The 27,429-nt window shown below is 45.8% G+C and overlaps 1 protein-coding gene and 1 long non-coding RNA gene across 3 annotated transcripts; one reads left to right on the top strand and one right to left on the bottom strand.

Annotated features, from left to right (window-relative positions):
- Positions 1–651: 651 nt before the first annotated feature.
- LOC111853572 (uncharacterized) lies at positions 652–3,559 on the bottom strand. 2 transcript variants are annotated; one of them, XR_011984519.1, is made up of 3 exons: positions 3,301–3,559; positions 1,644–1,745; positions 652–1,015 (listed from the first exon to the last, which is right to left on the bottom strand). It is a non-coding gene; the product is annotated as an uncharacterized lncRNA (long non-coding RNA). The 2 variants fall into 2 exon arrangements; XR_002840484.2 differs by having other exon boundaries at positions 3,417–3,559.
- On the top strand, positions 2,574–25,882 carry LOC111853571 (TSC22 domain family protein 2-like). The gene is made up of 4 exons (XM_023830595.2): positions 2,574–2,628; positions 4,149–5,624; positions 23,539–23,590; positions 23,853–25,882. Exons 2-4 carry the CDS (start codon positions 4,189–4,191, stop codon positions 24,129–24,131), a joined length of 1,767 nt encoding a protein of 588 aa, XP_023686363.2. The 5' UTR covers positions 2,574–2,628; positions 4,149–4,188; the 3' UTR covers positions 24,132–25,882.
- Positions 25,883–27,429: the final 1,547 nt, after the last annotated feature.

Here is a 27,429-nt window from a genome sequence, read left to right as displayed (position 1 = left end):
TTATTTTTCATCTAGTCAGCCAAAGCCTGAAGACAGACACTCATAAAAATGATGTCTATTTAAAAGAAATATGGGTATTTACCTTAATCAAATACACCCAGGGAAATATATTTATGTCTTAGGGCCAAATAATTTATGTAAACTGAGATTAATAAGCATACTTTTGTCACGTTCCCAAGTTACAAATTCACACTCACAATTCTGTCATTTTTACAAGTTGTAAAATTACCGCTTTCATATGAACATATTTTTAAAAAGTTATAAAAATTACTCATAAATGTTTCTCCCAGATCTTTATGTATAGTTAAGGATGTCACTGCGGCCTAACACTTCCAAACCCTAACCTCAGTCCTGCATTGTGTAGAGTTTGCATGTTCTCCCCATGTCATACTACATTCCTCCAGGTACTCCAGTTTCCACCCATAGACCAAAGATATGTGGTGGGTCGACTGACACCTCTAAATTGCTTGTAGTGTATGTGTGGTATGATAGACTGGCATCCTGCCCAGGGTGTACCCCTCCGCTTATGCCCAGTCCTGCCTGGGCAGGCTCCAGGCACCCTTGGGCACCCTGGCCAGAATATGCAGCTACAATGCGAATGGGGAAAAAATTACAAAAAAAGACACATCGATTTTTATACATTTACTCCATTTATAGTGATGTCTGCAAGTTCACAGGTACTATTTAGATGCAGGAAAATCCAAATCACAAATAAAGACGTTACATTCTTATCACAGCTCCTGATTTCAACTAATGAACATAAAGGAATTCTTAAATTAGCCTAATTCTATTTAGAAAGTATTTCTCAGTAATCCATGTTCACGCTAATCAGTTCCAAGGCTGATGCTACTGAGATACAGTGTGCTAGGCATATAGTTCAGACATCACCTTTAGTGACACCGTTACGAATGTCCCTCCGTGGTGGTGGGCGTGGCCACAGAGACCTTGTTGAGGAGCCCCATCACAGGAGATCTTCCGGTCCAGGTTGGCCATCGTCCGGCCATATTGGAATATCCTGAAATGGAGGCGTAGACACAAAGGGTTAATTATCTCTGGCTGTTCTTCTTGGCTAACAATTCTGGAGCCCCATTCCCAGTAAACCCCCACCCCCCAATGGATGAAACGCTCTGAATTTACTGAATATTTTAGGATTTGCATGAATTAGCACTCAGAGCATGAATGGCCTTATAGAAAGATCCCCACAGTGTCTGTGTGTCTGGGGGTGGGGGAGATTCCAGCAGAGTTCATCCTCATTGTGTCTGTACCCATCTGTGTAGTGTGTGTTTGTGTGTGTGTGGGGAGGGGGGTGTGGGGCAACACATAAACTTTATTAATACCATTTTGCTGCTAGTACACAAAACATTTAGAATTCAACTCATGCTGCATGCAGGTAACATAAATCTTTTACAAAAACTATACTAGTTTTGCATCTACACGCGGAGACGGAAATCACACTGACTGATGAATTCATGCGCTTGGCAGCTGTGAGTGAAATTTGGGCTTTAGTTCTGTGTAGCGAACAATTGTACTTGTTCAAGCCTGACATTTAATACTCGTTCAACAAATTCTCATATCCTCATTCAACAATACAGCCTTCTTGGCTCAAGTAATTGGCTAAAAGTTGGACAGAGTACAAATAAAACCTTTTACGGTGTTTTTATAGGGGGTCGCCGCTGGAGGAGATTTCCACGGATGTCTTCCAAGGACTCAGATCACTATTAAAAGTGACTTGAAGCTGGTGACAACTGTGAAACAAAAGTGCAAGGGGGTGTTTGAAAACACTGTGCGTGTAGTTAAATATTTTTACTGTATGAAATTTACTGGATAAATTTAAAAGAAAAAAAATAATTTTTTTCATTATTCCATGCATTTTTCCTAAATACCACATATAGACATGAAATTTGAACTTTGCTGATTTTATCCCCCCAAGAGATATCCTGTAATAATGGTGACCATTCTCATCTCACTGAACCTGACCCATGCAATTTGCCCGATTCGGCGCTTCATCTCTTCCAAGGGTCAAATCTGACCATTTAAGGACACTTCCAGCTGGTAATCAGGAGTGTGGCTTAAGGAGAGAGAAAGAAAACACCGCCTGCAGTATATTTCAGGATCAGATCAAATCAGATGAGCCGCAGGATGACCAGGAATAGCCATGGTGGATGGTGAAAATATACATGGGGAAGAGAAAGCTGGCGCAGAGAAAGGCCAGTCATAAACGGGCGGAATTTGTCAGAGGAGTGATAGCTGATGGAGATAGGGCGAGCTGTGTGCCCCATTCTGCTTGTCATGACCATTAATTCAAGACTGAGATACCAGAAGGTTTAAGTCATTTATGGGATCATCACAGCCGGCAGACTGAAAGATTAAACCAAGTTAAGTAGGTTAGTGAGTGTTTTTGGGCTATTGCAGACTGATCTGCTAATGGACTTTCTTAATTTAATAACAACTGCTACTTAGGAATAAGTATGGCTCCCCATTTATTTAGGAACACTAAGTGCAGATAGTAGTATGGAACAGAAATTGTACTACAGTGTGTACTCACCCCCTTAAGCATGCATTCACACAGATAAGAAAAGACGAGGAGGAAACACGCAGCTCGAGCTCTCGGGTTTGCATGCAGGGCAGGTAAACTAAAGGAGTGCATGATTCATTCAACAACAAATGCTAATGCAAAGCCTGACTGTAAACACAAGTAGAAATTATATTCAGGCCAAATGTAACTAAGAAAACAGCGGGGAGGCAACATTTCACCAGTATTACTCATATTTAAGTCACATATTTTTGCATGATTGTGGCTGCTAGTCATATTTGTGAATGAACATTGCATTCATGGATTTAAATTACATTTAATTATTTTTAACTCTAGGGATGGGCTTGAACAAAAAGGGAAACTTGATTTGTGGATTCCATTGCGCGGATAAAGTTATTAAAGGGATATAAAATGTATCTGCTTGACAATGATACAACGGAAATTAATTACATTAATTTATCCGTACTAACTTGTAGTCAATGATATTGTTTTATGATGCATAAACATTTTAACTGAGGAATGGAATTTGCAATTTATATCGCCATGTCAAATGTGCAAATCCAATAAACTAATACAGACAAATTCAGGAATTTTATGGTCAATAACTTCTTATAAATTTCTTGGATTATATTGTCCAGGCAGAAAATGAAAACAAACAGCGAGAAAAAATTGCTTAACGTTTGTAGTTTGCACATTTAACCTTGAATGGGTGTGTATATATTCAGGCATGCAAATAGTAATGTTCGGTGTTATCAGTAAATACTTGCCTCACGTTTATAATATACGATTGCTAAATCACTAAATAACTGCCAAACCCAGTATCGGCCGCTTTGTTCTGCAAGACGAGCTGGTCAACGTTTGACGTCAGAGAATATACACACACTCAAAAATATGGACACTCTGCGGCGCGAATCCGGAATTTGAAACGTTCTACACCTTCCGTACTCCGTATTCTCTAAATCGTGCGTACTCCATATATCCTACGTACGCCATGGCGCAGGTCTCCCAGAATGCAGTGCGCGCAACATAGCCATCTTGTCGAGTGAGAGAGGGAGGTAGTTGGCAAATTTCGGTTCCCTTGAGTGAGTGGAAGGAGAGGACTCATTCAAGGAAGGCGGTGGTTTGCCGTCTTTTAATAAGTCGACGTTCTGAGAAGAAAAAGACAGACATGTTCTGCAGGATGTCGTATACGCGCGTTCACAGGTAGAAAAAAAAGAGGTGTTAGCTAGCTCGCTAGCTATTGAGTAGTAATTGGTAGTGGGACGGGCCTCCCTCAGTGTGAAGTAGCCGTTACAGCTGAGGAGGTTTATCTGCGACAGCGGTCTGGTGGCAACTCCGGAGCCCGGAACACTTACTACCTGTGCGGGACGGCGCCGGAGCGCGGAGAACCGGGGTCGCGGAGAGCCGAAGTGATATCTGGAAACGCTGCATCGCCAGAGTTGGGAAGGTTTGCTCCTTTTAAGTGGTAAAATGCAACAGGAGGGAAGAGGAAGGAGGGTGACGCACGACCGTCTCGCTAACAGTTAGCTAAAACTGTGAAACTGGGATACTTTAGACCTGTCCAACAGTTTATGTGCCGCTAAGGTAAGAACTTGGCGATACCGGTTTCACACAGGAGGCGACGAAGTGCATAGCGACTAAAGCCGCTTTTCGCGATGTCCAAAATGCCGGCGAAGAAGAAGAGCTGTTTCCAGATAACCAGCGTGACACCGGCCCAGGTGGATGCCAGCATCATCATCGAAGATACCGAGAATCTGGACGACCCGGACGAATCACGGACCGAGGAGGTTTCTTCAGAGATATTCGACGTGTCCCGGACCGATTTCGAACCGGAGGCGTGCGACCGGAGCTCGTCGGAAGAAACGTTGAACAATGTCGGGGAAACTGAGGCCCCCGGCGCGATGCCATCACATATACCTCAAGATGGGCAGCTACCCGCAGCGACGGGTTCCCTGAATGGGGGTATCGGCTTTAGAAGCGTTAGTCAGCAGATTTCTGGGACTCTAGGGCCGGCGGGCCAGCCCCCCGCGCTTCTGCAGCAGCCGGCTTCAGCCCCTGCACCGGGGATTACAAATGTAGCAGCGAGCACATCTCAGCCACTTCCTGCCCCAGCCGTTTCCAGCACAGCATCTACTACTACCACAAGTTGCAGTTCGAGGTTCAGGGTCATCAAGCTCGATCATGGTACGGGGGAGCCCTTCCGAAGGGGCAGGTGGACTTGTGTGGAATACTATGATAAAGATTCCGAGGGCGCCGTTGGTAGGTCCATGGACAGCCTCCGGCATACGAGTGCCTTGGATCACAGCATGGAGAGGGACAGTGGGCTCGGTGCCACTGGTGGGTCTGTGGTGGTATCGGCTGTGTTGTCCGGACCGGGCCACGATTCTAGTGCGGATGGCTCTTTCTCAGCTGCCGTGCAGTTGCACCTGGTAGACCCACCTCAGCAGCCACAGACGTACAGCTTTGGAAGCGTGGCGCATGGTGCATTCCAGTCCCCTCCGTACGCCGCCATCCCACCCCAGAATCTACTCCCCCCAGGGCACAATAGTTCTTCCTTTAATGTGTCCATGCAGCACACCCACAAGTCCCCCAGCATACCTGTCACGCAAGCCTTCACATATGCGGGGCAGCTCCCAAACGCCCATCAACTTCCCGGCCAGCCTGTCGGACAGCCAGAATACAGGCAACCACATCTCCCGCTTCTGCAGGCCGTGGGCGCAGGCGCTTCCTCGCAGGCCCAGGGGCCCCCACAAGTCACACCGTCTAGTGCTCAGCAGGTGGATTCAGCTGGCCTCATGCAGCAACAGCAGCCAAAGCCCACTGGGCCGTACCAGCCCTCTGGGGGCTCACCAGTGGCCTCCAGCACTCCGCTGGCCTTGCCGCCCCAGACACCTCCTTCCGCAGGACAGTCCCGCACCTTGGGTCCTTTCTCCAGCAGCCCGGTGGAGGACTGCCGGAGGAAGTCCGACGTCCTACCTCAGGCTCCTGTCACCCCGGGAAAAGATGTTGTGAAGGCCTCAAACCCAGAAAGCGTGCCCACTGTGAACACTCTGTTTGGAATACCCATCGCCATGGAGGAAGATGAAGATTGGTAAGCCTTTCTTTTAAAACCTCAGTGACAATAAATACATGGCTCCACCTATTCCATCACTGTCTGCAATAGCAACAGCCAGTTTTATAAAACACTTCAAATCTAAGCTTGCTGCCAAGCTTGTCCTAGCTTTTATGAAAGTGTATTTGAGTATGGAAGACCTTGCTATATGGCTGCATGTGCTTTGATGTGCTTGCACTCTGTCTCTATGCCAGCTAAATTCATATAGGTGCTTTTTCCGAATGACACCCGTGCCCGAGTGCAGTAGCAAAGTGCGCATTATGGTAAATGAATGGGCAGAAACACCAGTGGTGACAAAGGGGTGTGTCTTTTGTGCAATTGGCTCGGAAACTGTTGACGGATCAGCGCATCTGTGTAGCGACGACACGTCTAGGGCTGTCAGAAAGGTGTTGTGCAAGGTTAATGCTGGTCCCGAGTGGGCAACAGGCTGTCAGATACAACTGTGTTTTGGAAAGAGAGCGGCAAATAAATTCCTCTTCGTCATAGATTTATACCACCACCAAATATGCCTTGCTGGGTATTTAAATAGTATAAAAGAACCACAGTTGTGTAAGCGAGCAGTTTTTCTGGCCGTGGCTGGGGTGGTAGCTGGAGCTCGGACGGCTGCCGATTGATCTCTGTCACACAGAAAGGAAATAGTGTTTAAAGTGCCTCTCATTGAGACTTAATGCAGGCAGTGAAGCTTGTTCATGGCCCCCGTCTTAATTTTATTTTTAAAGCTGCTTCCCTTATGATTTATTGCCCTCAAAATAGTTTCTTTTTCTCATGCTATTGATCTCGGTCTTGCTGAGTCATGTTGCTTTGCCAGCTCGCTGCTGGTGCCCCTCATCGGAGTTCCTCCAATCAGCAGTGTCCAATGTTTGATGCTTTGGCTGCGAGGGACCTGTCATTAGGGTTGAGATTTATGGTGCAGATGTCATTCTGAAAAGAGCATGCTGAGTAGGGTGGAGTTGATGTCGCCTTAGCAGACGAAAGGGGTGCTTGTGTATTTAGGATCCTCAGGTGTTTTAGATGGCAGTTCTGGGTCCTGCTTGTTTGTTTATTTTTGCTGCCTGATGGTCTTGTAGGTTATGGTCTCTGCAGGCATGTGTTTGGGGGAGTTCTCAGCACAGTTTCTGGTTTACAGTTTGTGTGGATGTCTCCTTGGCTGCTGGCCGGTTTCCCTGGCAGGCAGGACAGTGCTGTGGTTTGCGTCATGTGCAGTCAGTCCCAGGAAACATGCTGGTTCAACTCACTCTATATCTGTCTGTACACATGAGCGCTTTCTATGAATGGGAATGTTTGTGTAACAATGCCCTTTAAAATGGCATGGAGAAACTCCTATTCTGAGACAGTAAATATATTAAAACTGCGGTTCCTTAGTATGTATGGTAACATGCAGTGGGTAATACAGGCTTCTGATTGTGCAGCTGTGAATGTGATCTTTGACTTGTGCATATATTAGTTCTTTTATGAATTGGACAGTTTATGCAGGTCTCATTTTCAGAATAACCTCTCACTCTGACTTTAATGCTCAACATTGGTACATCAGTCTACTCACTGATCTTGATGGTAAGCGGTTTATTTGCCTTGAGATGTCGCTTCTAAGCTTTCGGTTCCTCAGTGGCATGTGCATTGAACTGAATGCCATGTACTACAGGAAATGATACATTTTTGAGCTGCCATAGTGTGTCACGGGTTTGCAGTCAACCTGAGTATGGAGTGGTATGTTGCCGTAGATACGTTTTAAAAGCTTATTTCAGGAAACGGATTTTGGAAATTGAAGAAAGTGTTAACGGTATCCAGCTTGTTTGGGCAAAATAATGTAAGCGTCAGTGTTGTGGTTTTGGTCTGACCAGATATTTTGAAGTAGCTGGGGAAACCTGTCACGTGGAATGCTGCTCTGGTTCCTTGGCCAGTCGGCTCCACTTGTAAGCCAGTGTTCCCGTCGCCAGGGCCTGCTGGATGTCGATGGCTGTGACCTGTGTCCGCTCTCCATGGATCCCGTAGAGCAGGGTTCTTCAACTCTGGACCTCGATTCCAAATCCTGGCCGTGTTTTCAGTTCTCCCAGGTAGTTGTTTAATAATTACTGATTCTGATTGGTCAGAGGCTTCACACCTGACTGACAGGTAAAGGAAGTCTGGAAAGCCAGCAGGGCTCGGACCTCGAGGACCGTGAGTTGAATAACCCTGCCGTAGAGGGACCTGCTGCTGGTGGCTTGGGCACCTGGTTAGTGGGGGCTTTTGGGACTATCTAGTGTTGAACAGTTGAACACTGCCCCCCCCCGAGTGCTTTATTCTCATAGATAAGCTCCCTGTCGCAGGCCCCCGGTGTGTTGATCTGCGACTTCTCTCGCCCCTCTGGGTTCATGCAGTCACGTCTCTGGCGGATCTGCAGCCGAAACTCAGGAAGGAGGCGTTTAAGCAGGATGTGCACCTGTATGCCCATCAGCCACGCCTCCGCATTTGCTGCTCAGCGTCCTCTGTAGTGTGATGCCAGAGGTTTGACAGGCCCCATTGTGTTATATGGTGTCGAATGGAACTCTTAGAGCCTGTGTGCTTAGTAATGGCTTAAGGATTTGCGGGGTCCTCGCGTGCAGTCAGTGAGCGCAGCGCTGGTTGGGCGGGGAGGATCATCCTGCCGCTGGCCCGGTTGAGTGTCTGCGTTTTAATATCTCGGTGAATTGCTGGCAAGGCTGTTGAGGTACGGCCTGCTGGTGCATGGGTGTTATCAACTGTGCCAAGAAGCGCTGTGTGGCTTTGTGACTTCAAAATGGGGAGTGTGGTTGGTGCAAAAAATGCTTACTCAGAACACACTGGCTTTTTTATATAGGTGTAAATCGGGGGGGCGGTTAAGTGTTGCTGTGTCTCTTTTTGTTTTTAGCCTCGCGTATGTTTTTCCTATATAATATGTGTGTGTGTGTGTGTGTGTATGTGTGCGTATATAATATGTATGTGTATATGTTTGTGTGCATGCATGCTATATAGAAATTGCTTTATAGTAGAATGAGTGTATGCATGTGTTTAAAAAAAATCCTATTTCTAGAGATGTGAAACATGTGCACAGTTCCAGAACATCAACCCAGAAGCACAGACACCGTTTGTTCAGTGGGAGTAGATGGCGGCTGCTCTGTGCTCCCCTCCCCCTCAGGGCCGCACTGCCTGCTGGATGTTGACTGGTCGGCAGACCCCCTGCTTGGGGGGGCACGGCAAGGGAAGCCCTCGCTGAATGACTGCCGTTGTTGAGCAGGCATGTGTGCACACGCACACACTTGCCTGCGACCTCAACCCCCCACCCCTGGACACCCCTTAGGACATCATGCTGCCCCCATTCCTGGTTTGAATGCTGAGCATCTTCTGATGACTGTTAATTACAGGAACGACTTCATTCATTTATTCATGTTTCTAACAGGTTTTCAATAATTTGTGCATGTGGGGAGCTTGTTCAGCTCATTTGAGGCTGCTCCTCTCCTGTCTTTTACTGAAAGTTTTCATTTCTATTGCTCCCAGCAGTGGGAATAGGTTAATGGGCTGTCTCGTCCTGTGAGACCTCACAGTAAATGTCCTCTGTGAGTACATAAATGGTTTCTGGGGAGCTGTGGTCTGCCTTTGATTCAGGCTGTTGTTTTATCGCGTGCCGCCAGGGGAGAGCTTGCAGTGGGATCAGATGCACAGATGTGGAAGCCGTGTTTGGGGCTTGAGCAGAAAAGGCAGGGAAAAAATCGAAACGCTTGATATGGAAGCAAAAATGTAACTTGGTGTAGGGGACTGAAAACATCTACGTCCTGGTAATTGATCTTCTGCGTTCGAGCATTAAGCTTTCAAAAGAGTATGGTGTTCCTGAAAGGAAGCAAAACGCATTGTTCAATAATTTAGCCCGGGCTGCCTTCTCTCTTGAAGTTGCACATTGTAATGATTTTCTGTTCTCCTTCTAAATACACAGCTAAAGACTTTTTAAAAAAACACATGGGTAATGGCTCCAAATCCCAAATATATTTTATAGCACATATAGCATATATTTTATTGAAAAATTATCAAATTCTTTGTAAAATGAACAGGAAGAATGTGACCCCTATCAGGCTCTACTCCCTTAAGCTCATAAGAATGTTCAGTTTCGGGGGGAAGTTTTGACATTTTCTTTTTTTGTGTGCGATTTGTTCTGAGGCCTGTCCCCTCCCCACCCCTAGAGCCAAAAGGGGCTGAATGTTGATCTTGTTGCTTGAGCAGCAAAGCTGCTTGATTTTGGAAAGTATATTACAACTTTGACGAGGACCAAATGTTGGCTCCTATTTGCTTGTTTCTGTTGAAGTCGGCCAGGCCAAAGCATGCAGAATTCCCGCTAATGTCAGAGTTTTCTGAGCGATCCATCAGAACTTGCTTTCTTGGCACCTCTGCAGGTTCCCCGCTCCTGCAGGTGATATCGGTGAGATCCGATTCTTTGCTTCAGAAAGCTGGGCACAAGCCCTTCTCGATCTTCATAGTGACAGCTTTGTTTCTGTTTAATGTGTAATCTTATTTTCAGCGAACAACTGGGAAAGAACACAATTTGACTATTTGTAATTTTAAAATGGAGGGCCTAGAAAGGTATTTAGCCCTGGAGTGCAACAGAAGAGTGACAGTATTCTCATTTTCCCCATTAAACTCTGAATGTCTGTTGAGTGGACATACATATCTTCACTTGTGCTCCATTTCCTTGCGCAGTCATACAGAAACAAAAGCACGGAAACTATGAGCCAATGGACTCGGCACTCTGAGATTTGTGATTAAACTTGATAATAACGAAAGCCCTCAGTTCTTCTTGTTGGTTGGGGGAGGATTTCACCGTCTGCCATGTTGATCCTAGGCGCAAGGTGGCGCTCTTAGTGTGGTAGGCATGCGTTTTTTGCATTTGGGGATTCTTTGTCATTAAGGGTCATACAGCACATCCTCTTCCCCAACTGGGTATCAGCTCAAGCGCTGTCACTTTTTGTCTCTGCTAGCCTGCCAAATTAGTCGGACATCTGCTTCTTGGTTTCAGATGAGATACTTTCCATTAAACCTCATGACCATTAACTGTAACATATATCGTGCTTATTTTTAACTTTCAAGGAAGTTATTTGCCCCATCACTCAGTCCTGTTAATTTTTAAATTCGTCTGAAACTTCTAGAGCTTCAGAGAAGTTTGATATCCCCTCTGACAAGTTCAGTCTCTCCTCTTCCAAATGACTTGATGCTGTTCTGCATGTGGTTGGATGTTGAGTTTTGGAGATTCTGGGCAATATCAGAAGTAGGCCTACTGTCGTTTTCTTTAAATTCCTCTGGCAGTCACCTTTCGATGGCTGTTACTAATAGCCATTTCTTGACTGTTAAAACTCCTGGCGCTGTTGGATGATTGATGCAACCCACATACTGACATCTAGTCTTGCTGGTGTGTCACACAGCTGATGGAACATGAGGCATGAAAGAAGTTCTCCAGTGTTCAGTTTGGTGCTGGGAAGGATGACGCATTCAGGCAATGTTGATTGCATTGGAAACAGTAGCTGAATGGAGTTTTTCCATTTTTTTTTTATCCAGGAAATGCCTTAAAATTAGATCTGTAATTCTTGTTTAATTACTTGTTTGAGTTTTAGTCAGAATAAGCCGGCAAACATTAGTCTATTGTTTTAACTAAAATTAAGGAGGATAGATTGACCTGAAATGTGGGCAAATACAATTGCTGTTTCAGTCATATGACTTAACAGAATTTGGTTTGTTCCTTCTCTTTCTGAGGCAGAGCCAATGACCTGTGAAAGAGTTAATTTCTTTAGGCAGCCATGATTTTTGGGAAAAATTAACCTTCGTGTGATTTAGTCCCTTTACCCAAAAAACCCAAGACGTGGTTATGTGTTGGATTACTATACAGCTGGAGATGATTTTCATTTTTACTTTTTTTGAACACCTGTTCTACTTTTGAAGGTGAATGATTGGCGTATTTGGTGGATTTGAAATACATGTTTGCATACAGGAACTAGAAACTTGTTTTTGTGAGTGTTCCTTGTGGTTTTTGTTCTATAAGGGAAGCCTCTGTAGAACCATGCTGAAACGATTTTTTCGTTCACAGGCCTTAAAGGGGCTAAAATCTGGTCAACCTTCACATTTGTTGCTAGATGAACCTTCCATTTAAATTATTATTTTTATGGTATACGCTTCCAAATTCTGGCCCTTGCTGTTAAATGTAGAGTGAATATGGAAGGGTTTGTGAAATGAATTTTTCAAAGCAGAGCTATTTCCTGCCTGCTTAAGGTCACAAATTTGAGCGGCTCTTCCTTTTCCTGCTCTGGGCTGAATGAGCAGTCTGCCGTTTTTCTGCGGTGTTACTGTACACATGTCATCCCCATGCCTATCAAATAGCTATCAAAAAGCAGGAATGTCAAATCTCAACATCAAGCTGCAAGCCAACACAGCTGAACAGTAGCTGCCTATATCCACTCACCTTTGTGTTCAAATTGGTGGCACCCAGCAACAGCAGCGCTGGAGGGAAAACGGTTGATTTGTTTTTTTGTTTTTTTTATTAGGAGGCTCACTTATCTATAAAATGTAAGATTAATTGGCTCATGCAATAGGAGATAAGCTTTGAATTGGATCGCATTGTCAGTCAGTCAAACTCGTATAATCTGCATGACTTCACACAAATTCTGCGTGTGCCAAGGAAGCCAACATGTCCGTTTTTTTACCGTACATCCCAAAGTTGTTCAGCTCCTCAGTCTCAAGTGTCATCAAGCCAGGACAAGTCGGAATGCCATCTCTCAAATTCTGCACCCCTTACCTGCTTCCCTGTTCCCATCATTGCATAGTTTCTATAGAATTTGGACTCCACCAACCTGTATTTCTTGGGCCTACTCATCACTACCTCATGGAAAATAGTCCTTATTGTTTGGGAAGAAAAAGGCATAATGACCCTCCAGGCCTGCTGAATGTAGCTGGTAATAGGTGATTTACAAGGCTTCTTCTGCTGGCACAACATAAAAGGCTTAATTGGGCTGGGCTTTGAGTATCTTTTTCTCTTCTAATACCAGTATGTACAGTTGACTTAAGTTCATTTTAGCAGCCACTTGTGTATACTGTGTGTGCGTGCTAATTTTCTTTAGTGCTGTATGTTTTGTCCCCCCCAACACAAATCCCTCTCTTAAGGGCAAATAGGCGCTGTCCGTTTAATGGGGTGGAAGATATGCTGACTTGTGTACCCCAAACAGGGGTGCTGTAATGCATGGGCCAATCATTCACTCAAAAGGGCCCCACAACTGACCATTTTAAATGTGCCCCCACCCCAACCCCCCAGTCAACAAATATCCCAAGGGCCTCTGATGTTAATGTGCTTCTGCCCCAAAGAGTTACTGGTTGGGAAAGAGAACACTGATGACATTTTTGTGAGGATTGAAGTAGGATTCGGGGAGCCCTGGGTGCTGAGGGACCAGGCCATGGTTCTACAGTCACTTTGGCCTCCCAGCCCTGTAACCTTAGCTAATGTTTGCTTGGGGTTAGATGGGCAGTAGCTGTTGTATAACTGCAACATGTGATTTACATGTGGTGGCTCATCGCTAAGGATTGTGTTCAGTAGCCAGTCAGGTAACTCAAGTTCTCGTCCTTGAGATAAACAGAAAATCCCCCCGAGGCTTGAACCAAGGAAGGCTGGGGTTTTGACCACTGTTACTTACTGGTCTCCTCTTTTTTTTAGGTCTTCTTGAGTGAATGGAAATATGAAAAAGGTGAAATTCACTCCCATCCTCCTAATACTACAAGAAAAGCAGGGAGTGATCTTTGCTTAATAATCTGGGAAACAGGCCCCAGCTCTGTTACTTGCCGTGTCCAGTCTATGTTCCAGGATTTGTGTTGAACACAGCCACAGATGAGAGAACCGCATTTCTGCCAACTTGGTTTTCCCTAATGACATGATGTAGCATTTGGTGCTATTGGGGTGTTGCTTTTATAGACAAAGGAGGCCTGGCCCAACTCCTTTAGGTAAATCCCTTGCGACATACACGGAACACTTAATAGGGCAGGCGAGAATGACTCTGTACAGTATTCGGTCATGAGGTAATGGTCCGCTGTGACAGGGGCTTCGTGCCAGATACTGAAGGAAAAACAGGCCACTCCAAGATGGGGCGTTTAAACGTTCCATAAATCAGCTCTCTCCTTTGGCTTCATGAGCACAGGGTCGAAACTGAATCGACACGTTCTGCTGCTGCAACAAGCACACCTCGCCCTGGAGAACAGTGTGTACTGGCTCTGGGGGGGCTGTGTGTGCATGTGTGTGTGTGGCGGGGGGGAGGTGTGTGGTTGTGCTGTGCTTTAAGGCTCTGGGGATTGGGCCGCTAAGGATCAAGTGAGCGGTTTCCAGTCTTCGTGCAATCCTATACTGTGATGGGTTGGTCAGATACTAGTCTGGGAATGTGATGTTATATGTTGGGAGCCGTGGAAATGCTAAAATACATCAAGACATCAAGTCCTGAGCTACAGGGAACTATGGACTATAATGGAAGTGAGTTTCGGGGGGGGGGGGGGGTTTCAGAATGCACACCTGGATTTAATATTGGTGCCCCCTGTAAATTCAGTAAGCCATTTTCACCACCCAACCCACAAGCTTTTAATGGCAGATGGAGGATGCCGTGTGATTAGTTGGGTTTGTAAAGTGCTGCTTTGTGTCTTGGGATACAGTGTGCCTTCCAGGGAGCTCTTCCTCACTGTTATTTGGCTCCAGCTGACATGGACCTTTTGACTGAGCCCCACTCCCTCTCCATATCAGCGGTTGTGGAACATTCGATTTCTTCTCTCTCGGTGCATCTGCTGTTCCCAGGATGGTTGGGGTAGGCAGGTTTGAGGAGTCGAAGGCTAACTGAATAAGGCCACATTGACCCCAGTAGCTCCCCTTTGGGAGGTGGAGGACCTTGACCCTTTTAACACGGTTAATCTGTTGCACGTTTTGCCAGTCAAAGATTCCGTTAAGGAATTAATCTCATAATAAACAGACTATTTTGTATGAGATTTTTGTTCCTCTCAAGTCCCTGAGGGGTGCAGTGATTCTTCATGATGGATTACTTCGAGTTTATGTTCTATTTTGTCCAGAGCTTTAAAGAAATACTTTCTTTAATTCCCTTTACACTAAGTTATAATTTTATCCACTCTTTGTATGGAACTGCTCAAGGGTACAGCAAAAGCTCCCCATTAAAAACGTGCAGCCTCTTGTTTGCAAGTCTTACCCCCACAATCTGTGCTGCCAGCTTTATTTGCTAATGCTTCCTTAGTCAAAAAACATATTAACAATCAGCACTGCCACGCGTTTAAAAAAAGAAAGGGAACTATATGTAGCTCCTTGCATTTGTAAATGAAGAACAGGATGAATTAACAGGAAATGAAACTGTGCAGAATTGTCAAGCTGACAAACTGCAGCGTGGTCTCTAAGCAGGCAGTGAATGTGAGCATGTGCCGGAGCGCGGAGGATGAGAGGATTGCAAGGCATAGTAGAGTGAGATCTGTTAATAAATGTGTAACATTGACAGGGCTTCCCTCTGAAAAATCATCCCAGCGCTGTCTGTCTCCTGCAGTTTGAAACGGCTGACAGCAGGATCAGTGCAGGGATTTCGGGCAGCGCTGAAACCTGGGTTCAGCATTCACCCGCATATCTGGGTTACATGCTAGCGCAGTAAACAAAGTGCTGCTTGTTAAAGGCCTTGGTAGGGTGGCATAAAGCCTTGGTGCCTTGCCATGTCCATAAAGCTGAAACGCTGACTTAATTGTTTTTTTTTCTCTCTTAACTTTGCTTGAAATTACTTTGCTAGTTTTCTGTTGGTGCATAAGCCTTGATATGTTTCCTGGAACTGAATAGTAATTTCATTTTAGGTGTAGGAGAGAGATTTATTTTGCGCTGCGGTATTGCTGTGGATAACCCGAGCAGCGCCCTCTGCCTGCCCTTTGGGGCCGCTCTCGATTTTGCGGCGGCTCACGTACGTCCTGTGCTTGTGGCTACAGTCTGTGAATCATGCTGAGTCGCAGTTCCCTCCTGCTAAGGCTTGAATCACAGGTGGTTTCCTGCGGGTGCCACTGGTATCTTCCGCATGGCACCGGCTTGACAGGTGTGTGTGATGCGGCCGGCTTCTCGTGAACTTCTGTCAGAGCGTTTCGCTTTGTCATGCTGTTCCCCCTTCATTACTCTGACTGGTGACCAAAATCACACATCTTTGTTTCGGTTCAGGTTAATTTTGTCTGCCTTAAATGCCTAAAATGGTAAAAATGCCTGGTACCTCTGAGTACAAGAAGCGTTTTTGAAATACACTGAACTGTAAACTGGCAACAGGGACTTTAGGTGACTTAAAGCGGGCTGGTGGGGGAGTGGCGGGCACAGATCATATGTATTAAGAACAGCCCTTCCCTGGCAGTGCTTGGGGGTGTGGGCTCAAGTCTTGCAAAGAGTCCTGCTGTAGTACCTTAATACAGTAAATATGTGGCTGTATATATTAACTGGTCACTGTGACCTTCCTGACCTGATCAGCAATTAAGAGCTGATCCTGTGAGGTTCTGGCACAGGTAGAAAAGTGTCCATCTGGGAGAGCTGGAGTTTTGCCAGGGTCACCTGTGCATTCATCGGTACTGTGATTAATAAGCCAACAGGTCTGTATGGTCATGTGACGGCTTGTTACTTCCTGGTAAACAGCCTGGACGTATTAATGTTTCCATTCGTCACCTTTGGCAATCTGGCAGCTTCCTTGTGCCACCTACTAGGATGATTATGAAATGGATGGACCTATTCCTTGGAAAAGTATTTGCATTTTGGACATGAGCACTATTAGGGATGCTGGTAGATCCTTCTGCTGTTTTTGTTGTATGGTAGGTTGAGATGGAGACGCTGCAGTAGATCAGTGGAATACTAATCCTTTCCCTCACAGCCTTGTCATAGTTGGGGCTTTGGGGTCCTTGCCATTTACTGTATGTGTCATTCCATTGCATGTCTTTGTGCTGCACTTAATTTCTCTGCTGTTCTCTGGTTTGATAAGTGTTGCGCAAGCTGAGCGAAGAGCCTTTGCTTTGACGGCTCCTGTTTGATCCTGGTCCAGCTTATATCCAGCACGCATCCCCATGGGCTCAGCCTAACGAGGGCTTTAAGTGAGGCCTTTTACGTGCATTGTGGACTTTGTGGGCCCCCAGAAGTGACTTCTCTAAGTGATTTCGTTTTGAAGTTCTTGGCTCAGCAGGATTTGACTTGTCGGAGGTGGTGTAGTTGACATCCTTGGCTGTAAACAGCCTCGAGTCAGCACCACACAATAGCGGAGGCTGAATGCATTCGTCACTGATTCTCCTTCTGAGTGCTGCCTTCCTCGGGGTGTTTTTGTTCAGCAGTGATTCAGAAATGAGGATAAAGTATCCATTTTTCATAAGAACTTGTTTTGCACCCTATACAGAGGTGCAAAAAAGAAAGCATTTTGAAAGGAAATTTGATGTTTTTTCCTCCATGGAATAATTGGTTTTATAAAGGGTTCTTGCTGTTACTTGGTGATCTAACATGCCCCTGGGACATCTGGACTCAGCTCTCAATGTTTTTATGGCTCAGTGTAATTGTAAACTTAGGGAGATTACTTAATTCTTGATAGTTTAATGATATTAGAGCCCAGGGTTGTCCCTTGATGTAATCGTCCTGGGAAAATTATGTACTGTGTAGTGAATAGAAGTCATTGTTGATATGCAGCTTGGGTCAGGAAGGGGATCCGATAAACCAGAAATGAGGCAGTATATGGCAAAATGGATTAAGGTGTTTAAAATGTGTAATATTGTGGATGTATGTATGTTTCTGAAAACACTGAACTCGAAATAAATTTGCTGTTTTTGTGTTTTAAAGTTGTCCGCTGACACTGTTTGCTGTACTTTAAATAACCTCTGTTATTACACAACATTCTATTACTTGTTTAGTGGATGTTATCCCCTAAAAGAAAAACAAAAAAAGAAAAGCTTGCAAAGTCTGGGCATGAAATACTTCTGCCTCACCTGGAGTTCGGGCCCAATGCTTTGGAAATCATAACGATGTGAGAGTCAATGCGGGCATGAGCACCAACAATCAGATGGAGAATTGGAAACAGATTTTGAGTTTTTTGGGTGAAAGGGCAAAGTAGGGAGAAAAGGGGGTAGACATTCATTCTGTCCACCATAATGGCTGCTACCACTCAAGGCCTGACCACCCAGCCCCTGTCATAGCCTCACATGGTGGATGGAACACAGGGGTGCTCAGGCCCCGTGGCCCCAGATCGACTTCTGCGACGAGTAACCTAAACAGCTCTGTGGGCATTCCCAGGGGTTCTGGCTGTGCCTGAACGAGGGGCCACTCTCATTTCATTTCATGAACGGAAAATGGACCTGCTGCGTGGGTGAAATTTGTCTGTCAGCGGCACCACGCTCCATAGTTCCAGCAGGGCAGGAAGAGACATGAACCGCTTAGTATCCTTTGTAAACATGCGTAAGAATAACACCGGGTTTAAACCTCAGGCACATTCATGTGTGTCGCATTGCTTCCGTGTGGTTCCTATTTATTTTTCTCTGTAATAGGTTGGCGTCCCGTCCTGGGTTATTCCCCTCTTTGCTTCTGTTGCTTTTAGGATAGGCTCCAGAACCCGCAACCCTGCATAGGACTTGTGGATACTGACAATGTACGGAGGTATACTTATTTTTCTGTGAAATCTTCCACCAGGGGGCGCTACACATTGAGTTGTGTGATTCTATTTTTTTCTGTTTTCTGCTTCCCTTCCTATTTTCCCAAAGGAATCAAAGTGCCACTTTGTCCTCTGACATGTTTTAAAGCCCCTTAGTGCTGTATAATGTACATGGTTGGGGAAGATACCGGCGCTGTCGGAGCCTTTGAGGGGGTCTGCAGAACATCAGGCCGAGCTGTGTTTGGACTAGCTTGTGGCATGCCATTGGACTAGCTTGTGGCATGCTTTGGTGCTAACCCCACTCGCTTTCACCTGCTGCAGATATCGGACCCCTCGGCCCGCCTCATGCCCCTCACCTCCATTTCCTCACAGTCAAAAGCTCAGTCCGTTTGTCCTTCAGAGTGCAGAATGATGTCTCTGCTATGTGTCCCTCTGCCTAGTCAGTACCACCTTTTAGCATATGGCCCCCCAGCCTTTGGCAAATCTTCATGTGGGGTGGGGGGTCATCATTCGAGAGCCAGACTGACTGACCTCGAGTTTACAGGCTGAATGCTTGCTTCGTCATGTAACCACGCGGGGCATTAATCAGTGGGCACACGGATCTGTCCGGTAAACGAAGGCGCTGGGCTTCTGCCTGCAGGTCTTTCCCTGAAATGATCCAGGTCGTGGGGGCTGCCCTTCTCAGCACCCCCACATGAATCCCAAAGCTCACGCCAGGCGACCTGGAGCCTCAGGATAGGTCTTCCCAGTCAGTCCTTTTTATTTTTTCTTTTTAAAAAACAACCCCTTCTTGTTCTTCTAGAGGTACAGAACATAGACTCTTCAGTGTAACCTTCTCAAGATGTGAACTTTCCGATCCTACCTCCTTTGCTTGTTGGTTTTAAATACGGAATAAAAACACCAGTGTGATGAATAAACATGCGAGTGCTTGGACAACCCATTGGTCAGTTTGACTTGGGTAATGCAGTTTGAGGCTCAGGTGACATGCAGCACCTGGCTCTGGCCCCTGAGTACATCCCACTGCATTTCTGAACTGCAGTGTCCTCGGGCCATACCCCCCCCCCCCCCCGATGCCAAACTAGGGGCCCTTCTGTGATGACCTGAGAAACTCCCCTAATAACCGTGGACAGGCATCCATGATGAGCTGCTCTTGGATATGCTGGGTTCAACTTCACTATGCCTTCCCTCAAATACTCATGCCAGCCGAAGACCTCCTTCACCAACTCCATTCTGAACCTGTGATTTACCCCCCCCCCCTCCCCCATTCCTTCTATTTTCTCCCCTGAAGTGAGCTTGTGTCCACACTAGTCTGCCCCGTCGATGGCGGAAAACCCAACTTTTCTAATTAAAGGCCATTAGGGTAAATAGGGCCCTCTTGGGTCTGAAGGGGGGAGGGTGTTCTCTGGTACAGCATCTGGGTGAGAAATGTGGACATCTGCACGTCCTCCGAAGAAGGTTTTTCATGTTTAAAACCGTCCATTCTGACCATTTGCCCAACACTCACAGCGCTGTCTGTTATAAGCTTTAATGCTCCTCATTTTCATCAGGGTTTATGAAGATGCTGATTTTATTTCTAATAAACAGGCTTTTGTTTCCCTGCCCTACGGGTACATAACTTATCTCTGCCCAGATGGGTGCAATATGACTTTCTGGTTTGCAGCGTGAAATTAGTATCGCTCTGTTTTTGCGACGTATAAGTGAATCCAACAGTTTGTTCTCTAATGCCACTCTGATTTCGGTCAGATTTCCGGAGTTATTTGCTGAGTCTTTGGAATACTTTCACGAGAACTAAGCTTTAAAGGGCCTTATGTCTGATACCTCATACCTGACACGATTAGTTGTCCATTCCAGAAAACAGTTCAACATGCATCACAAATCCATGGTCGTCTTAATTAGCATTTCTAACATGAGACACTTGGTTCAGGAATCCATGAATGTTGCACACAAGTTTTCTTGCACCTCCTACAACCTTTTTTTCTTTTCTTTTCTTTTATTTTTTATTGCTACAGCCCTGTCCTCTCCCCTGCTGTTGAATATGGCTGAATTCGTGTATACCTTCATTTAAAATGTTAAATATTACTGGGTCACATGTACACAGTAACCATGTAATTTGTAATCATTCTTGTTGGCCTGCTATAGTTTACTTTCAGGTTGGTTGTGAAAGTGTTTTGCATGTAATGGTGCCATTTGATTCAGTAATTTGTCTTGTTAAAGTGTTTTTGTTAAATTGGATTTTCTTTTCAGTGCAGTATTTCTCATCTTGGGCACTGAAATGAAAAGGCCTCGACCCACCCCCACTGTGCAAATAAGACCTGGCAAATGCCGTCTTTTCCATTGACAATGATTAAGTTCCCCTCACCCCTGTTGGTGCCCTTTTTTTGAGACGCTCCTTTTGCTTAGGTGTTTTAGTGTGTTTTGAAAGCCCCCACCCCCCAAGAAGGCTCTGCTGCTCTCTAGAGCGCTGTTGTGGGGGACTCGTGTACTTGTGCTGTCGGCCATAATCGAGAACACATTTGACCAGTGTTCGGCAGCATGTGCTCGGGAAGGCGGTGGCTGGCGTGTCATTGGGCAGGTCTGGCGGCATCTTGCTTTATGATTGGTCCTGCACACTGCCCCTCCCCTTTGAACGAGGAGTGTAACGTTGCAGGGTGCTTATGTAACACCCCATACCCGGAGGTCCATGAACCCACAGCCCCTCTGCCCTCTCTGTTGTCCCAGTGGATCAGATCTCTGCCCCAGACCCACCTTTCCATTGTTTTCAGTCCCCATCAGCAGCTGGATTTGGGGAGGGGGGGGGCGGTATTGTAAATACGTGACATGCAGACGGCACTGGTGTTTCATCACACATTCCACAGAGGCTGAGCCAGGGGGTCGATTGTGATCTGCTTGGAGCCGGATGTGTACGTGAAATGTCCCGAGAACGGAATGTCTCGTTTTAATTTTCAGTCAGGGGAAGTCGCTGTCACTCATCCTCCCCCAGAAATAAATTGGATTCCTTACGATGGAGGCTGAATTTACCTGGGCTGCTGAAGGCGGTGCGCATGCGAGAGAGTGGCTCTTCCGTTTCACACTGGGAAGTGTTGAGATGTGCTGCCTTCGGAGCTGTTGGTAAAAAAAAGACAGCAATTAGTTTGCAGGGATGGGTGTGGGGGGGGAGGGGGGTGATTAAGGGAAAGAATCCAGATGTAGCAAGTGCTACATTTTTATATAACTTTAAAAATCTAGCACTTGCAGCTCAGACTCTTCAGAAATGTCACCCAATTCCATCTCAATGTTTTAAATACCTTTCATAGTGCTATTTAGGGTGAAACACAGATGTTTTTCTCCCCCCAAGTTCAAACCACTTGAAAACGTTGTGAAATGTGATCGTGGTATTCGAAACCAATTCCAGATCATGTCCAACTTGCATTGTCCGCGGTGCCTTCTGAGCTGAGAGACCCAGCACTTTACATCTTAGCGCCAGCGGTGTCATGTAGAGATGGATTTCATTGTTTTTAATTATGAAAGGAAAAACTGGGTCAAGTTAAATTTGCGATGCACAGGCTACGAACGGGAAAATGGATCTTCTCCGATCCGGAGTGGGGGGTGGAGCGTGCGGGAGGAGGCGGTGCTTAGTTCGCGAGCGCGGGGGCGGCCCCTTCGCCAGTATTTATTAAGAAACGCAGCTAGAGTTACCCTCCAGCGACGATACTCGTCAGTACAGTTTCCAGTGTGCGTTCAAGGCTTTGGAACTGGGACATCCTTAAATCATGCGCTGCAAAATGTCCTACCGACTTCCCTGTTCCCCTGGGTCTTCTCCCGGGACCTCTCCCACCTACTCCGGACATCTGTTACCGTGTCGGGTCCGCTGCAGGTAACTGTCACCTACTCGTTTTACTGTGCGTTTTCACTGAAGTTAACGAAACGTGCGCCGATCGTCGGTGGCTCCTGTGTGTTTGCCGTGTGCTGTCGCAGTGTGAATGTTTGCAAACTTCACGTAACCAGGCACGTACCGTTGACTCATTGTCGTTTTGCACGGCAGCCCTTGACTGTTGCAACCTGGTCATTGTTGGAAATCACGTCAGGATTGCTTGTTTATATTCGCAAAACTTCTCTGAACAGAGATGACTGCCGCGATTACTTAGTCTGTCAAATGTTGGACGAGTTTTTACTTGGTAAGAGGTTTTCCTTCAGTCGTTTATTCTGTATACACCAGTCGGTCGGAGTTAACACTCTTTTGAAACGTATGTCCCTTCAAGGGTCGGTCAAGCGCCGTTTGCTGTGCCGGTCAGTTTAAATTTCGTCTGTGGTAAATTATATATAACCAACAGCGATTTGGAACAGCAGTATAAAACCAGTATTGACACGGCCGACAACATTATGGGCGGCCCGCTGCAGACGCACCGCTTTAGCGGCCCTTCGGCACTCGCCTGTATGTCACGTCCTCCGTGTCCTTAGTCTGCGGTGCGCGGGTCTGCTGCCGCTCCTGCACGAGTCACAGCACGATCAAGCGAACCTTCTAGGATGATTTGGAAACTCTGACAGGTTCGTGCATCGAACACCGTGGACTGCCGATCGTATTAAGGATATTTTGTTTAAACGTTTGCAGCTCGGTATGCGTTTATCAGTGACATCTCATGCTGTAGTGGGAAGATGATCGAAGATGCAGGCGATGATCTGGAAGAAAATCAGTGCTTGACTACACTTAACCGTTAACTTAATCTTTTAGGGAATTTCTCTTTTCCCGACTGTAGTGACATGTTCCGGGTCGCAGAAATTCCTGCTGTAATAATAAGCTTAGGTACACATTTCCGTTTGACGGTAATCGTGTGCATACAGGTGATTTTTATGGTTGTGTTTTGAAGGTTAGGTCAGCATGTTTTTTTGGAAAGAATGTAATGCCTTCGGATGTACGTCAGTAAAGCTGAGCGCTTTTCCGCTGTCATGTTAACGTCATTGTCTCTTCAGGTATAGACATTCAGCGACCGCGCCTTTGCGCTTTCATCGGACAACAGATCGTTAATTGAATATTACGGGGACTTTTGTTTACTGTTGTAAACTTGCTTTGTCCAAATTATCGATTCAGTTCCAGTTACCTAATTCAGTCTCGTAGGGGGCGCCAAAGCACCTTGTTAAACTGTCTTATAACCATCATTGAGCTTGATATGCTCAGTATGGGGAGTCTGGTCTGAAACTCTGAGCCAGCTGCTTGTCGGATGGGTGAGCGGATAAATTTGGATGTGATTTCTGTGATCCCTAAAGCTGTTCTTTTTTTCCCCCTTTAGTGCTTCTGGGGCAAGTGTTGTGGCAATCGACAATAAAATAGAACAGGCTATGGTAAGTTTTTAAATTACTGACAAAGATTACAGCCTCTCTCATGTCGTTTTTCGGAGACATTCTACTGCTTTAAAAAAAAAACCAAAAAACTAACTTTTAATGGCTCCAAAAGAACAGTAGAACAATGTGTTGCATTTCAATCTGAATGGAAGCTCATTTGAATGTGTCTGGTTTTGGGGTAATTGTGGTGTTCGCACTGGTGGTATAAATATGGTCTGTTTTTGTTGAGATCACTGGCAAGTATCCTCTACCTCCCATCCAGGATCTGGTGAAAAGCCATCTGATGTATGCGGTGCGTGAGGAGGTGGAGGTGCTGAAGGAGCAGATCAAGGAGCTGTTCGAGAGGAACTCTGTGCTGGAGCGGGAGAATGCCGTGCTCAAGTCACTGGCCAATAACGACCAGCTGTCCCAGCTCTCGCAGACCGCTGGTGGCAGTGGGACCCCCACGCAACAACAGCAGCATCCCGCGGTCCAGGCCGCCCCCCCGCCTCAGGAGGCCGGCCAGCTCCTGCCCCCTCAGCACAACACATCCTCCGCGTGAAGCATTATGCTGTCCCCCCTGGACTGGGGCAAGGGCTGGCAGAAGTGGGAGGGGTGGGAATGGAGAGTGGGAGAATACAAACCCTCTTGAGAATTTAAGATCTTAAAGTTAATTGAGTCTTTTACCTTGTTCACCCCAAGCTTCAAAAAATGTGACGAGGCGCGTGGGGTGTGTGCGCGCCGTTGGGCCCCTCCCGGTGTCGGGCGGCCCGGACCCAGGTGGCCGGGTAGATGCGAGAAGCTGCCAGCCAGTGGAGTGGCGTGGCGTGGCGTGGTGTGACCGGGTGGGGAGGGGGCATCGCTCACTGGGTAGAGAGGATATGGCTTTCTGAGTGGAAACAGTGGGGAAAGGTGAAAACGGTGTCCTGCCCTAGATGGGATGGGGTGGGGGGACGCTTTGGCCTGTTCCCTTTCATGTCAGAAGTGAGGGATGCTGGGATATCTACCCATACTTCAACATGAAATCAGTTCATCAGTTCACTTCCACTGTTTGTGTTTATTTATTACTGGGCTGCTATTTTCATATCGTCAATGAACAATGAACATAAATGTCACAGAATCAGTAAAAACCTTTTTTAAGTTCGAAATGTAAAAGTTTCGCACAGCAGGTGGGTGATGTATTATGTCAACTAGTTAAATATATAGGCAATAAAAATCCTGGCATAGCTATAACACTAATGGCAATTTTACTTTGGGATTGTTTATTTACGTTAGTTACGATCCAGTTTGAATGTACATTTTGTATAGAGTGTAAAGTATTATAAACATAGCAAGTTTGTACAGGTAAACACCAGTTTTTGTGAAACGGAATCTTAATTGAAATCTTTGGTGGGCTATTTTGATGAAGAAGACTGTTCACTTCTGTTTCTGGTTGCTTTGTCTAAGAACAGAAAGGTGATTGCCATACTTCCCCCTACCTTTGGAGAAAAAAGTTGTCTTGTGCATAAATATAAATATATATTTTTTGTTGGGTGGGGAAAAAAAAAGCTGTGAAATTGTTCAACCTACTTTGTAACCAAAGATGCGAAGCTGTGTAATTCAGTTGTTTTGTAAGGCACACTTTATGTATTTTTAGTTTTTTTTCCTTTCTCCTTCACAACAAAATATTTTGTTGGTCTTTAGCATGTTCTGCATGATTTATAATCTTCGAACCACTTTCTTACCTCATGTTTTTAATCAGCACTCTTATTGCGTCAGTCTGCGAACAATTAAAACAAAATATACGGCGAGATGCTGACATTGGAGATTCAAAAGAAGAAATGCAGACCGTGGGGTCTTCACTGACTGCATAGACTGACCTGAATGCATCTTCGCTTTACATTGTGTTTAGAATCTCCTGTGCAGACCATTTTCTTACATTGACGATTTTCAATCTTTAGCCATGACTTTCATATTCTCGAATGTAGTGTACACCGTTTCAATTTGAGAAGGTGAAACTATATCTGCCCATTTTCAAAATCTGATTTGGACCCAGCAAATTGCGTATGGAGAAGTCCGGTATGTCCTTTCTGTGTTTTTTCCCCCCCTCATTGTGCCGCCCCACCCCGTGCACCTTGACTCTGAAAACGGCGATGTCATTGTTGCTGACTGGGCTCGCTTTCCGGTTGCCCATTTGTGTGACTGGTTACCGTGGTGAGAGTCTACAACTGCAATATTGTCATTTAGTTTCTGTTTTTGTCTGAAGGAATTGCAAAGTGTTCTGTATGAGCTTTATCACTGAGCCTTGGAAAAATATATTTTTACTTGAGCAAATCCTGTGGCGTCTCATTTACTCACCATTATTTTAATCCAAGCAGTTTGCCGTCTGTTTTATGTGTTTTATCTGTCTTCATGCTGCTGAAACCAAATGAGATTCAATGTGCGGAAGAGGAGCCAGAAAACCTGCAGAGATCCCCACCTGAGGCTATTCAGTCACAAATCAAGTTCTTGCAGCTACTTCACTGAACCGCCATCACCGCTCTGCCCTCCCTCCCCAAAAAAGAATAAATTAGTCAATTTTGGAGGGGGTGGACTGTCAGTTAAAATCCTGAGCTTGTCATGACCCTAAAGGTCCCTGGACCTTTTGCAGAGACTCAAAATGACAAGATCCCCCAGATTCTGAATTTAATGGGAATTGGAAAAATGGTCACGCTTATCAGATTGGCGCATTTTCTTCACGTCGATTATGTGGAATTTTGGTTGAAGTTGATCGCTATCATGCCTGCTGGCACAGTGAGACACCTGCAGGCTCCCTCACCCCCCCCCCCCCCTTGCAGTCATGCAATACACTGGAAAATAAATGTCAGGTTCTCCGGAAGATGTAAACAATGTTCCACGCTTCGTTGGCCTGGTCCTGGAGTAGATTCCAAATAAAATTGGGTGTACTTGGCAATATAATCTTTGTGCTACTGTGCACAAAGGTAATGTGAAATAGCAGGGGCCATGACGCCAGAGTTCTTTTGAAACACTCTGTTTTCCTTTACTTTGGGGCCTGACAAAGGAAGGACAATAAACAGTGGGTTATGCAATGCGTGCTCGACAGGTCCCACATGTGATCAACCTGTCATTTGAACAATGACCATTTTCGTCGGCCACAAACACCACCGGTGACGTGCAGAGCATGCTGATTGGAGATGTTGCCTCATGCCCCGATCGTCTGGAGAGAATTCTCCGTGAGTCACTCGCCTCTGGGCGATGGGGAGAAAACGAAAAGGCTGCACAGTGAAGGACAAGCCCGGGGCCTTCAACTGCACAAAGCACCTCCCCGAGTGTGGGGGCAGGGGGTGGACAGGTGATAATTAAACAGTGAGTCACCTGCTGCTGTCACCCACCTAATGTGGTCTAGGTTCTCTATCTTAGATGTGATCCAAAGGCCTTTGTTTAAGCATGCCCAGATAACAGATGACGTGTGGTCTGTCCCCACAAAGTGGGGTATCTCAAACTTAGGCCTTGCGATGCTGCAGATTAATTTTATTTTATGCTTTTCAATTACTTATATTTACCAGCAGCCCCACACTGTGTGGACAGCACAGTCTCTCTGTCCCACCAAGGCTTTTAGCTCAAACCTGGTCATACCTCAAGCTTTCCTATAAATATAGGGTGGTGGTGGTATGGGGCTCAGAGGATTAAGATGTTGTGAGCAGAACATTGCTGGTTCAAATCCCAGGGTGGGCAAAGAATTTAGGCCCTTGAGCGAGGCCCTTAACCCGTCGCTCCAGGAACAAAAACATCACAAACAAAAATATATCATTTTGTAAAAAAGTGTCTGCTAATGAAATAAAAATGGTCATGCTAATGAATCATTTTAAAATTTCAATGGA

The sequence above is a fragment of the Paramormyrops kingsleyae genome, chromosome 21 (genome assembly GCF_048594095.1).
Source record: "Paramormyrops kingsleyae isolate MSU_618 chromosome 21, PKINGS_0.4, whole genome shotgun sequence".
Taxonomy (NCBI): domain Eukaryota; kingdom Metazoa; phylum Chordata; class Actinopteri; order Osteoglossiformes; family Mormyridae; genus Paramormyrops; species Paramormyrops kingsleyae.
The sequence above is the reverse complement of the archived record's forward strand: the minus strand, read 5'-3'. Positions and strand labels throughout refer to the sequence as shown.

What these genes read in the sequence shown, in the direction of transcription:
- LOC111853571 (XM_023830595.2), top strand. Translation starts at nt 4,189, where the DNA reads ATGTCCAAAATGCCGGCGAAGAAGAAGAGCTGTTTCCAGATAACCAGC. An exon ending in ATGGAGGAAGATGAAGATTG is followed by an intron (nt 5,625 to 23,538) that starts GTAAGCCTTTCT and finishes TTCCCCCTTTAG; the next exon opens with TGCTTCTGGGGCAAGTGTTG. An exon ending in ATAAAATAGAACAGGCTATG is followed by an intron (nt 23,591 to 23,852) that starts GTAAGTTTTTAA and finishes CCTCCCATCCAG; the next exon opens with GATCTGGTGAAAAGCCATCT.